The sequence below is a fragment of the Lolium rigidum genome, chromosome 2 (assembly GCF_022539505.1).
Source record: "Lolium rigidum isolate FL_2022 chromosome 2, APGP_CSIRO_Lrig_0.1, whole genome shotgun sequence".
NCBI lineage: Eukaryota > Viridiplantae > Streptophyta > Magnoliopsida > Poales > Poaceae > Lolium > Lolium rigidum.
In genome coordinates this window covers 154,770,363-154,783,886 of record NC_061509.1, presented here as the reverse complement: position 1 = coordinate 154,783,886, position 13,524 = coordinate 154,770,363, and the positions used below count along the sequence as shown (strand labels likewise).

At 47.2% G+C, this 13,524-nt stretch overlaps 1 protein-coding gene across 1 annotated transcript; it reads right to left on the bottom strand.

The window, feature by feature from the left end:
* Positions 1–8,734: 8,734 nt before the first annotated feature.
* Positions 8,735–11,667, bottom strand: LOC124692472 (probable serine/threonine-protein kinase PBL19). The gene is made up of 4 exons (XM_047225857.1): positions 11,042–11,667; positions 10,221–10,481; positions 9,496–9,618; positions 8,735–9,385 (listed from the first exon to the last, which is right to left on the bottom strand). The coding sequence occupies exons 1-4, from the start codon at positions 11,480–11,482 to the stop codon at positions 8,831–8,833; spliced, it is 1,380 nt and encodes a 459-aa protein (XP_047081813.1). The 5' UTR covers positions 11,483–11,667; the 3' UTR covers positions 8,735–8,830.
* Positions 11,668–13,524: the final 1,857 nt, after the last annotated feature.

The following is a 13,524-nucleotide window of genomic DNA, read 5'->3' as shown; positions in this document are numbered from 1 at the left end:
CTTCTTGGCTTCCTTTGCAGCGTCAAATTCGTCGGATCTTACGTTTCGATTGTCGGCTGGTGGCTGCGTGTGGTCTGTAATGGTGTCGATCGCGTTGAGTTCTTCCTTGGCTCCGAACTTCGAGGCGATCTTCTGAAACTCCCTGTCGCAGTTGTCCGATCGAGCAAAGCTTCCATGAACGGTTATTGGGGTCCCGTTGTTGCCTGGCATCTTCAGTTTCATGTACGCATAGTGAGGTACGGCCATGAATTTGGCAAACGCGGGCCTGCCGAGGATGGCGTGATATTGAGACTGACTACTTCGAACTCGATCTTCTCTTTCCTGAAATTTTTGGGTGTGCCGAAGACTACGTCCAATGATGTTTTACCAAGAGAATAAGCGGGTCGAGTTGGTATAATGCTGTGGAACCCTGTGTTAGACTCTTTTAGCATGTCGACTATTAGACCCATTGCTCTCATTGTGCTGGTGAATAGCAGGTTCACGCCACTTCCTCCATCCATGAATACTTTGCTCATATTGTACCCTCCAATCTGTGCTTCAAGGACAAGGGCCGCGTGGCCAGGCCTTGGAACAGCTTTCGGGTGATCCGTCCTGCCGAAGGTGATGCTCTGATCTGACCAGTCGATGAAATCGGGTGTATCAACCATGGCGACTTCCGCATATTTTACTTCTCGGGAGAACTTCTTGATTTCTCTCTTTGAAAAGCTGGTTTTATGGATCATGTTGACTTGACCGCATGGTTCTGGGAACGCCACGGTTGGTGCATGTTCGTCTCCTCTTGCTGGTACGTACGGTTCCGGTACATACGGTTCTGGTGGATAACCGTAGGACCCCGCCCTTCTCTCCATTGCGTGAACTCTTGACATGGCCTCGGCCCTGAGGTCATCGCAGAACTGCCGAATTTCCAGAAAGTGTCGACAGTTCCTCAATAGGTGACTGGACTTCTCTCGACCGTCCTTTGAATCAATGTAAGAGTGGAGGTAGCATGGCGCCTCGAGTTGCTCTGTAGCCGAAAGGTACGGTGAGCGGGTGCGACCCCTGATTGATGACGTGTTGTGGCATCCCTGATCGAGCTGACGAAGGTGAGCTGCTGTTCGTCCTTCCTCCTCGCGGTGCGAGCCCCTTCGCCTTTTCCTCTGTCCTGCCATGACGTCGAAGCTTCCTCGGTTGCTTTCTTGTGTGCTCCTGGGTGGAGCTTTTAGGGTTGCTGTCGGAGGAACGCCTTCCGAAGCCGCGGCCCTCAGGTCGGATGCGTCGTCCCTAGGGAGGCGAACAAAACCTCCAGAGTCGATGATGAAGTGGACACCACCGAAAGTAGCATCCATGTCGCGAGATGATCTCGCAGGAATCGGGTGGAGTGCTTCGCGGTGCGGTACAAACTCGAAGGACCCGCAACGGATTGAATCTCTTGGTTCTGCTGGCATCGGTGATTCGAGTAAGAACGGCGCGGACGTGACTGGTACTGCCGATGACTTGCCGGTGCCGACAGGCTCCACGACGGCGCCAATTGTCGAGGTACTCTCGGCAATGCCCTCCGATTGGGGCTTAGGGTTGACGGAATCCCGCAAGCCGACACGAGACATCGGTTCACAGACAAGCGGGGAGAGCGATTTACCCAGGTTCGGGGCCCTCGATGAGGTAAAACCCTTACGTCATGCATGTCTGTTCTTGATTATGAAGATATTGGGTTACAATGGGGTGCCGAATAGTTCGGCTGAGATCTCGTCGAGATGGCTAAGTGCTATGGTGACCTAGCTCTAAGCTTTTGGTGGCTAAGGTTGCTAAGATTGATTGTAACCCTCGGCAGCCCCTCTCCTGGCCTTTATATAGGAGGCCAGGTCTCAAGAGATCTAACCGAGTACGACTATGTTTACAATATTCTTTTAGATCTAATCTTTCCCTTGTTCGGCTGCTTCCTTGCCTTGCCCGTCAAGGAATCTTCTGGTGCACCATCCAAGCGGCCCGTCTTGCCTCCAAGTGCCTTCATGGGCCTCCAACTAGACAACATGGGATAGGGCAATGTCGGTTACCCGAAGGGTAATGCCCACGTCACCATCCATACTTGAATCCAACACATGGACTACGAGTAGTACCTATGGAATATTCCTTCATATAAACTCAATGAAAACATTAGTCCATAGGGGTTGTCATTAATTACCAAACCACACATAGGGGAAATGTACCTTACATACAGCAAACCCCAAACCCCAAATCCGCGTATCCATGACGCCCTAACTCAATGAAATCTCACTTTTGATGCATGCCCATGGAAAGATACCACATGACTTCACGTGGCACATTCTTCATGCTTCATGTGTTGACCAAACTTGAATATATTCTTCACTCTTTGTATTGGTTAACCTTGTATATTCTCATGCTCTATCATACTATCTTGATCATTCATTGCTTAACACATAAGCTAGAGCATGGCTAATATTGAGTTCCACATACGAACTCCATCTTCATTTCTTATTCTTGATCATATCACATATATGTCTTCAAATCGATGATCTTGATGCCAATACTCAAGGTATATATTTTATCTTCATGGCATCCATACTTGAATCCAACACATGGACTACAAGTATTACCTTGGAATATTCCTTCATATAAACTCAATGAAAACATTAGTCCATAGGGGTTGTCATTAATTACCAAAACCACACATAGGGGCAATGTACCCTTACACAAAGGCAATCTAGCACCTAGGTACATTGGTCCTTTCAAAGTGCTAGGCCGTCGAGGAGAAGTTTCTTATCAGTTGGACCTACCCCAGAATTGTCAGACTTTCACGATGTCTTCCATGTGTCTCAACTCCGGAAATGTCTCCAAGTACCTGAAAGTCAGAAGTGTTCAAGAATATCGATCATTGCTCCATCAACCTTAACCAGGACCTGGCCTATCGTGAGAGACCACTTCGTATTCTAGAAGAAACCATAAGAGTTACCCACAGACAAAATATCAAGTTCTTCAAGGTCCATTGGAGTAACCACTCTGAAGAGGAAGCAACCTGGGAGCGAGAGGATTATCTTAAGAGTGAGTTTCCGTACCTCTTCAGCTCTTAGTCTTGGAATCTCTGGGACGAGATTCTTTTAAGGGGGCAGGTCTGTAACAAACCATTTTTGCAACATTGAATATTTCTAGTATTTGCATTGAGAACCAACAAAAAAATTGTTCTTGCTATCTTGTGTGTGCATAGGATAGATCCTTTCTTGTGGTAGGGTTAAAAAAAATCTTGTGCTTTGTATTGCACCTAAAACCCTAACCCAAAATGGAGTTAATCTTAAACCCTAATACCCCTCTTCATCTACTTAGTGATCTCTACTACTTGTTTTTCCTAATCTTCTCAAAAATGAAGCCATGAGTCTACATAGTTATTTTGTTCAAAATTCTCTTGGATTATTCTTGAATTAAGAGGGCACCTACCACCCTCTCTCTACCCTTCTTGCTCATTAAAAAAAATTGGATGGCATCATGACCATCACCCCACCCCTATTCTTCTCTATTTTTTCTTTCTTGTTCTTTTTCTCAAGACTTGCCTCACCTTTGCATGGCACCCGCCCTACCTCATTCACCTCTCTTTTTCTCCATCTATTTTTTCTTGCAAAACCCTAGGAGGGCACCACCCCCTCTTTTCCCTTTCCCCTTCTTCCTTTACATGGCCGGGGCCAAGTGCCCTTGCCTCTCTATCTCCCCTGCGCCCTCCAACCCTAAGGCCCAACCCAGGGACGAACCTTAGACCCCTCCCTCTCCCTCCAACAAGCCCAACACCAGCAGCCCACCTCCCTCTAACGAAACCCTAACGGTGCCAGAGAGGGAAAACGCACGCGCGCGGGAGATCTCCTACTCAATCTCTCTCCCCATCGCCTCGGTTACTCCCCTGCTGACGTCGCCCACTCGACGTCATCGCCGACGCTCGCCCTCGCCAGCCCATTAGCCATGGCCACCGCTGCACCCCCCGGTTGCCCTCCTCCCACTATAAACCCCCTCCCCCCTTCGCCCACTACTCTCCTCACACCACTCTCCACTCCCTCCCTAGACTCTACCCAGGGGCGCTGAAGCGCTCCCCTTCCTCTCTGCAGCTCGACGGGAGCCGCTACCCCGCCACCGTGCCGGTGGCGAGGAGGTGCAGCCTATCCCCATCATCGCTCTACCTCTCTCTCTCCATCAACGTCACCCCTGCCTCTGTTCACTCTAACCTTCCCCTCGTCTTCGTCTAGGTCTGCCGGAGCTCGCCGTCGTCAAGTCTCGCCCGAAGGTCGCCGCGGAGAAGACGACGCCGGGAGGAGAAGCGGAGGAAAACCTAGCTGCCGCCAAGCCCGTCCCTGCACAGCCTCGACACGCTGCAACCCCGCCCAGCCGCCACCGACCCTCGCCTGCCGCCGGTAAGCCCCATCCATCCTCCATTTGGTTCCCCGTCCGCCGCGTGCACGCATGCAGGGTGGAGGAGGAAGACGCACCCAGGTCGTCTAATCCCCATCCAAAGGCTGCATGGCCTAAAGGCCATGTTGGCCATGCATGCGGAGCCCAGCCCAGCCCCGACCCCTTTCTCTTTTCTCTTTATTCCCCCCTCCACCTGGCAAATCCCCTGGGCCGGCCCAATTCTGTTCCCGCAAGGCCGAGAAAATTGCCGCCATTTAAACTGTTTGAACTTTAAAAATTCTTGTTTAATTGTGTTAAGACCAGAGAACTTCATTTGTGAATATCTCGAGATCTACTCACCCAAATCCAATGAAACCAAGTGTGTTAGTTCAAAACTTTTAATACCTTTCAAATGCCACTAGCCCCATAGTTTTAGGACTTTTATACGAATTATGCCATGTGTATTATGCTCTATGTGTAGTTTAGATTCAAATCTTGTTTTAAAATTTTAGGAGTAACCTTTTTCGTTGAAACCAATTCTGTTAGTCTTGTTTTAATATTAGCTATCAACTAAAATTGTTGTCACTCTATGTTTCACTAAGTCTTGTGTTAGCTAATGAATTTGTGATGTACATAGAATATGAACCCTAAGTTCTTACTTAGTCAAATCATTTTTGTTTCCACCAAATTTTGATTGACAAATTAAAATGTTTGGCTTTGCAAAACAAAACCCCCTACAACTTAAACTTGTTATATTGTTTTTCTTGTGTATTCAAATAGTGTGGTGATTGTATGCTTGCTTGTTCTTTTATTTTGTGATGCTAGATTCAAACGAACGCTTTTGGAGTTGAAGGAGAAGAGGACTTTGAAGTGTTTGAGGAAGACCAGGGTCAAGTAGCCGCTCAAGGCAAGCCTTCTTTTGATATCATGCCTCTATCTTATTTGCATTTTTGCACTATTACACTCTTTGACTCTTGCATTATCTTTGAGTTGATTCTGTTTGTTCACTTGCTATAAGTGGACTCCCCTAGTTTAAGTGACTTCCTTGACACCTAAATTACCACCCCACTAGTTGTATGATGATTAGTATCATGCCCTTTGTTGTAGCCTTGATCATGAGACCTAAACTATAGGTTGGGAACCCCTCGGAAAATGTTGTTCAAATGTTTTAAAAACCTTGGGAAGGATTGCTCTTGCCCAAGTGTAAGTTCAAGAGGAAATGGTATTGTCTTTTCAAAAGTTGGTACAAGAAAGATTTGATGGTGGAAAGGAAAAAATGGTGGTGGAAGAGTTTTTGGAAAAACAACACATGGTTCTAGGTATTCGCCTGGAACAACCAACCCGCGCAACCATATTACCTTAAAGTGGGCACATGCTTAGTAAGTAGTTTGTTAAAGCTGGCGTTGGACACCTCACAACTCTCTAGGAGGGTCACTATGGCCCTTGACTCCGGGTTGCGCTCTGGAGGAGGCAATACACTGTAGTTGCCTACAGCCGGACGATTACTAGGGGTCTTCTGTCGTGGCGCCGGAGACATGCTCAAATAGGGAGGTGTGCTGCCGGGGTGCCGGGAAGGTTAAGCCCACAGGGAAAGACCCATGCCAGGGGAGATAAGCGAAAGACTTTGACTGATTATCCGAGACTCGCATACCCTTGTATGACGAACCGGGGATGACCCCTGCGGATTAATTAGTTCTTGTGAGGAAAGTGCGCAACCTCTGAAGAGTGTAAATCTATTCGAATAGCCGTGTCCGCGGTGATGGACAGTTGGAATGGCCGTTGCTTAGTTGTGTTGAGTTTTGTTTTAGAAACGGTTTACCAAAGGAAAGAGGAACTTGTTTTCGGAGTACCGGAAGGGTACGGGAAGGTTTGGTGGTCATATGGAGATGGTCGGAAGGGAAAATTAGGGTTACCCCATCCTAGTGTTTTTAAGTCTTATATTCTTTTGAAGTATCTTCTTCAACAAAGATATAGAGGTGCTATAAGCACAAGAGAAATAGTTCTTCCACACATGCTATATCCACGAGAGAAACTATCTCTCACTTTGTTGCCTTAGATTAGCGTATATTTCCTTGCTACTGCCTTATATGCATCCCTTATTCTCTCGTGATGGATTGCGAGTACAATTGCAAATGTGCTCACGACTTTGTCCTCGGCTATTTACTTGGCCATACTATGAGGAGTATGAAGACGAAGGAGGTTTCTATGACGACTATGCGACCTAGGACGTTTTCCTAGTCAGCTGTCTATAGGGTTTAAGGCATGACTTGGGCCCGATGCCGCTGTGTTGTATCTGTTGCTATGTTTGTTTGAATTCAGCCTGATGTGGCACCATTTGTAAGACTGGGTCATGTGATCGTGTTGTAAAACTTTAAATTCGGTACTGTAATGGATGATGTAATCTTGTTATCAGTTTGGTTATGTGCTCACGGTACACTGATCATGGGATCGTGAGTTGAATGCATAACGGGTATTTCGGACAGCTAGTCGGGGGTCCCCACAGGATGGGGCTGAAACGCAAGTACCACATGGTTGAGTGGGCCACTGTGTGCAAACCAAAATAACCGGGGGGGCTGGGAGTTCTCAATACCTGGCACGTCAACATTGTGTTGATGCTTAAATGGATATGGAAGCTTTATCAGAACGCGGAAGGGTTGTGGGCTGATCTCATCTGGGGTAAATATTGGATGGCCCCGACTTATTTGCCATGGAGGTGCAGTCACGGGGCTCCCAATTCTGGAATTCCATACATAAAATAAAATGGTATTTCAAGCCGGGGGCAAAACATGCGTTCCGAAGCAGGGATAGGACTTACTTCTGGCTAGATTGGTGTTCCGAAAACGCCCCTTCAGGACTAGATTCCCGTGATAGTTTAGCTGCTGCGCCGACCCTTTCATTACGGTTCAGAGCTGCCTGGTCAACAACGGGCCACCAAGGGAGTGGAGGATCCGCTTCCGAAGACAATTCGGCCTCCCGAAGTGGTAGAGTGGGACAACGATACAACTTCTACCGGACGACCCTAGGAGTGATTAGGTCACATGGGCGTTGGAGCCTTCAAGAGATTTCTCCACTAGGCCTGTCTACCGGAGCCTGTCGCAGGGGCAGCGGTCTGCGGTCAGCCACTTCAAGGAAGTCTGGCGCACCAAGGTGCCGCCCAAGATTAAGATCTTCCTGTGGCAACTCATCAGGAACCGTCTGCCAACCTCGGAGCACGTGGCGAAACGACGGGTTCCATCCTTGGGGTTTTGCGCGTTATGTGACGATCATGAGGACTGCAACCATATCTTCTTTGCATGTCCTATGGCGCGCTTCGCATGGGCTAGAGTGAGGGAACTCTTGCAATGCGACTAGAACCCATCAGGGGCTGGGGACTTCATGGCCCTTGCCATCAACGTATCTAGCCCCCTTCGTAGATTAGTTTGTTTTACCTTTACGGCGCTTTGCTGGACGCTTTGGATCAACTGTAACAAACTAACTATTGAGGGCAAGATGATTTGTAACCCAACTAACATCTTCTACCAAATGTCTATATACATGGTTCTGGTCAGACAGAAGGACCGTACGTTCTGGATTAGGCCGTGGTGGCGGTGAGGAGGCTGCACGCGAGGGCTAGAGCTTGAGTCTTGGTCGAGGATCCCTTTGTTCTTATCTGTAGTCATTGGGCCATGCTTGCCACTGGTGTTATCCAGGGAGGATGATGTTTGGACTTTATGTGCTTGTTGCTCTTCTTGTTTGAGCGGGTGTGTGTGTGTGTGTTGGAGTGTGGTGTTGTATGAGACTTTGTGACTTGTTGCCGTTCGAAGCTTTATATATAAAGCCGGGTCTGAGGCCTTATGTTTAAAAACAATACCATTTTTAGTAACATGATGTTGGTTACTTGGTTGATCATTCATGTTTGCGTATTTGTTCCTCTTAAGGCCTTGATGATCCAAGTGTCTTGGCGCGACTCATGGAAATGGAACCACCCAAGCATAAAGTTGGAGCAAACATGGCCACTGATGAAGAAGTAGCTCGCTTCATGGAGTCGATCATGGAACCAATACACCTTAACTATGTATCTGTAAGTTTTCATACAAAATTGTTTGTTTGAGGGCGCAAAACAACATTATATGGGTCTATAATAGATGTGTTGTTCACTATTATGGACCCACAGTTTTGTTCTTTTGTGCATCCCACAAATGAAACATCTATTAATGAAAAGTTACAGGTACGTTGATCCCACCTATATGTTCACATGGGATTTTTCAAATAGTATTTCTGAATATTCGAAATATGAATTTTGAATTTTCAAAAATCACAGACCCGTGGATCTCGTGATCAAAACAACCGCTCCGGAAGTACTAAAAGAGAACACTGGATCTTCTAAAGGATGTACTCTGAAGTAGGGAAATCATCATTAATGTATATAACTTGATAGACACATCAAAATGTACACAGATAGTCAAGGACATCAACTTCTCCGAGAAGATCATGTTGGAGTTGGCGCAGCGGCAGCCCTCATGAACATGAATCTCCTCTTTGCGAAGCTGTTTCTGTTTTCACCTAGGGCAGCGAGGTGAAGCATCCGTCGCCTTGCTGAAGCCACGGCAATATCGTCTGCTGTTGGCTTACCATGCACATCACGAGGCGTCGAGCTGTTCCCCGATACTCCACTGTCCCCGTCCAACTGGTTGTTCAGCATTACCTGCTTTAGGCTCTCAGCCACCTCTCTCATCGTCGGACGGTCCCTTGAGCGCTTTGCAAGGCAGCGGTTGGCCAACTTGGCTATGTCTATAGCTCCCTGCCTGGAGTAACAGCCTTCGAGCCTTGTATCTATAATCATGCTGAACTGCTTGCTCTCGACAGGATACTGCTTCACCCATTCCAGCAGTCTCTGCTCCTTCTTGGGACGGTTTTTTTCCACTGAACGCCGTCCGGTGAGGATCTCGTAGAGTACTACTCCAAAGCTCCAGACATCACTCTTGGTGGTGAGGTGGCCTGTCGCGATGTAGTCTGGAGCTGCGTAACCGTAGGTCCCCATAACCTGACCACGACAGAACAAGCAAACTGTTCTCAGAAGGAAACACTCCTGAATACATGAATACGGCACGAGGAAATTACATCATCTTGCCTTGAAGTAAAATCAACACATACCGCTGTAGACACGTGCGTTTGATCTGCTGATGGCCCTTCTCTTGCTAAACCAAAGTCTGAAAGTTTTGGTCTGAATTCCTCATCTAATAGTATATTGGAAGCTTTCAAATCACGATATATAACCTACAAACAAAATTCTCTGAATTTCAGTGATGAGAAAAACGACATATATGTATGTTATTTCTGTAAGGAAAATCAAAACCATAAAGGTTGGAGATGCCACCAGTTATAAGCTTTAAGTCCTTCATAAACAGGAAAGGATATTCATGACGCCAATTTTCTCTCAATTATTTGGTTCAATTAGCATGATCATTGAGCAACATAGTTCCATCCAAGAGCATGATCCATAGACTTCAGAATATAAAATTTATCTCATAACCCAATGTTTCAAATAGCAAAGTAGTTGAAGCAACATGGAATAAGTACTGTCTTCATCCAAGTTATGACCAGATCAATGATAGATCCTCGAAAGAATTCATTATGTATCTTATATCTTTGGTAATTCTGAATTACAAAGAGTTCGGCATTTATAGATTAGATGTGATACTACTACCAAGAATCTATGTGTCTTCAGTTCACTGTGACTTGCACATCAGGCATGATCCATGTTTGCAAAATAGTTCGAAGTAAAATTTAATACATCATTGAGCCATTCTTGTGAGATATAATGCAGTATTCACATAGGGACAGGCTAAATTCTTTGTGGAGTGTTGCAAAGCTGATACCTGAACTTCTAACCCTTCATGGAGATATATCAAACCCTCAGCAGAACCAAAGGCTATTTCCAACCTGACGTCCCATGGAAGAACAGGGTATGCTCGATTGAATAGATGGTCATCCAGTGTCTTGTTCGCGATGAACTCGTAGACAAGCAGCCTTTGAGGGCCTCGTTCGCTACGAGCGGCACAATACCCGATGAGCCTGACGAGGTTGGGGTGCTCCACAACCCCTAGAAAATGAACTTCTGCCAGCCATTGCTTATGACCCTGATCAAGGTTTGGTGGTAACGTAGTAACCAAAAGTATGTTAAATACTAAACCTTTGGGTCCAAGCAAAGTAGCAATTCAATCTATTGATACAATGATAGTACAATGTAATGACATTGAAAGCATGCAACAATGTACTACTCCCTCCATCTCATTAAAGTTGTCTGAGGTTTGTCCAAATTCAGATGTATCTAGCCACTAAATAGTATATAGATACATCTAAATTTTGAGAAATCTCAGACAAGTTTCATGAGACCGAGGGAGTACATAATTAGCAGAACGCACACTCTACATATGTTTAGTTTGTAGAAGGCTTCTAGACTTAGGCTAAAAATATCAATGAGCTACAAAATCTAAAACAACTATGCAAACATGTACAGGTTCAGGAAATCAATATCACCAAGAGTTGCATATGCTAACATACAGTCAACAGAAGTATAAATGGCAAAACTGTAAAGATGAAATACTGACTAATTCTTACGTTGCATCGATCAACCTACGCAGGACAAAAACGAATGACAGCCCAACGAAACACCACCCAAACCACAGAAAGAGATTACCTGGTGGCCACTGGTATTCAGCCTTTTGATGGCGGCCACCGTGCCGCCGACGGGGCCACCGGGAAGCCGGACGACGCCCTTGTAGACGCTCCCGAACCCACCCTCGCCGATCTTGAGGAGGCGGCTGAAGTCGTTGGTGGCGGCGTGGAGCTCCCGGAGGCCGAACTCGTGCAGGCTGCTGGCGCCCCGCTCCTCGTACAGCTCCGGGATGGTCCGAGCCGACGAGGCCGAGCCCGACGACCTGCTCCCGTCCTGCCTCCCAGTCGCGCTCGAGTCCTGGGAGTGGGACTGGCTCGTGGCCGCGGCCGACGAGGACACCGTGGACAGGTTGGAGCGAGCGGCCGGTGCTCTCTTGCCCTTTCCTGTCCTGATCTTGTTCCTGAAACGGCCGAAGCAACCCATTTCCCCAGAGCAATAGCTGGGATTCAGCTCGCGGTGCATTTCTCCATGTGCCTCCACCTCAACGACAGGTCAAACCACGAGGAGAAAGGAGCAACTTTTGGAGAGAGGGAGAGAGCGCAATGACCACGGCTCTAGTGCTCTAGTACTATCATGGCAGCACGACCATCAACATGGAGTCAATGAGACTGACGCGCCAGGAGAACGCCAAGCTCTATTTTTTCGCGGGGAACAGGGAATTCATCAACATTCCTTGCTATCCAACAGCATGAGAAAAAATGAGGCTGAAAAAGATGCATTTGTACTGTTTCGTGCCTGAGTTTTCTTTCTGATAAAATTATCTAAGAAGAAATCTAGGCTTGACTGGTACGAGTCAAACGAAATGTGCTCCGAAGGCGACAGACGAGGGAGACGGGTTGGTGGGGCTTGCATTTGCAGATCGGGATAGCTTTGACCACACGTGATTCCTTTAGAATTCTTTGATGTTTCGCGTGCCAAACTAGCCATCGTGTATCTTCTGCAGCGTTTGTTTATTTGAAGTACTCAAACGCACTGTCACTGACGATCTGCTTGCCAGCGACCCACATGAACAAAAACAAATGTCGCTACACCTCTCAGCTTCAGTGGCGACTGGCGAGACCAGGAATTCTAGATGGCAGGAGCCAAACGAGACTGAAAATTAAAACTAGAGTATGTAACGTAAATTAATAAAGTCACAATGGTACTGATGAGGACATCCCTACCACACTACTACCTCCGTCATTGCAAGATGAAGATGTTGCTGTGAAGTTCAAGTCCAATGAAATCAGGATTGGACCAATGACACGAGCTCGTGCGAAGCTACTTAAGCAACAGTTGAACTTGTTCCTATGTGATACTTTGATCAATGAGAACTTTATACTGCCTAAGTCATATTATTTATGTATGATCAGGTATGAATAGGAACCAAGCATCGCACGAGGAGGAGAGGAGCAGCTGGACATGGGGCTGGACCTGAAGACATCCCATGGACGCGCGAGGGAGCAGCGGGAGGCATGCGCGAGAGGAGGAGATGAAGTTCAGGAGGCCGGCGCCAGACCCGGTCCAACCGGTCGTGCCGCCGGACCACCCGGTCCCAGGGCCGGTCCGACCGCCTGCCACGCCGGATCAGCCCGGTCCAAACCGGAAAATACGCTTGTGCCAACCGGGCCAATGTTCAGGGGCTCTGGAGCCCTCACCCGGTCACCATCCGGCGCCGCATCCGGTTGAGACCGGATGGGCCGGTCCCAGACCCGGTCGACCGGCCCCCAGGTCGGCCGTGTCCGAGTCTGTCTCGACCAGATCTATTCTGCGTCGGTTATTTTCGTACTTTTTCGATCTGAGGTCGTCCCGAACGCCTATATAAGTGCCCAGGACGCCCCCAAAGTTGCTTTAGACCACGTTTAAGATAAATCCTAGTTCTTAGTTGTTTGCTCTGCAAAACTATTGAATCCCCTACACCATATTGCTTGATTTGGTGTAGATCTGAAAGTCTTGTGTGATCTGCTGTTTCGTTGGGAATTAGAAGGTTGCAACTTACCGCTTCGTGGTCGGCGGCTACGTGCGCAAGTGTGTGTAGGGTCGAATATCTTGCAGGGTTGAGAGTTGTTGCATTGGCGACAGGGACCAATCGAGAGATCTCGTTGCATCATACAAGTTATCATCCACTTCATCAAGTTATCTTCGATGTGTTCACCTCGTGATCATCATCACCACCGTTGCTTACTGAGAAGATCGGGCCACCCCTTATCATCTTGGTATCAAATTTCAGTGTTTCCTCGGTAAGCCATCCACAATCCACCCCATAGTTGAGTTGTGAGTGTTTCCTATCCAGAAAAAACCAAAAAAAAAATTAGGGTTAGGGTTTGCCATAGCCTTAGATTGCACTAATTTCGAGTTTTAGTTGCTTTTCGTAGTTGTTTTTGCATATTTTTTTCTTCTATCTAGTATTGTTAGGGTTTGAGTCTCCACTATCATCTAGTTTCAGTTTTTGTTACTCCGAATCCACATAGTATACAGTGTGTTTGTCCAAACCATAGCCACAGATTTTCGATATACGTGACTAG

What these genes read in the sequence shown, in the direction of transcription:
- LOC124692472 (XM_047225857.1), bottom strand. Translation starts at nt 11,482, where the DNA reads ATGCACCGCGAGCTGAATCCCAGCTATTGCTCTGGGGAAATGGGTTGC. An exon ending in TGAATACCAGTGGCCACCAG is followed by an intron (nt 10,482 to 11,041) that starts GTAATCTCTTTC and finishes AACCTTGATCAG; the next exon opens with GGTCATAAGCAATGGCTGGC. An exon ending in AAACGCACGTGTCTACAGCG is followed by an intron (nt 9,386 to 9,495) that starts GTATGTGTTGAT and finishes TGTCGTGGTCAG; the next exon opens with GTTATGGGGACCTACGGTTA.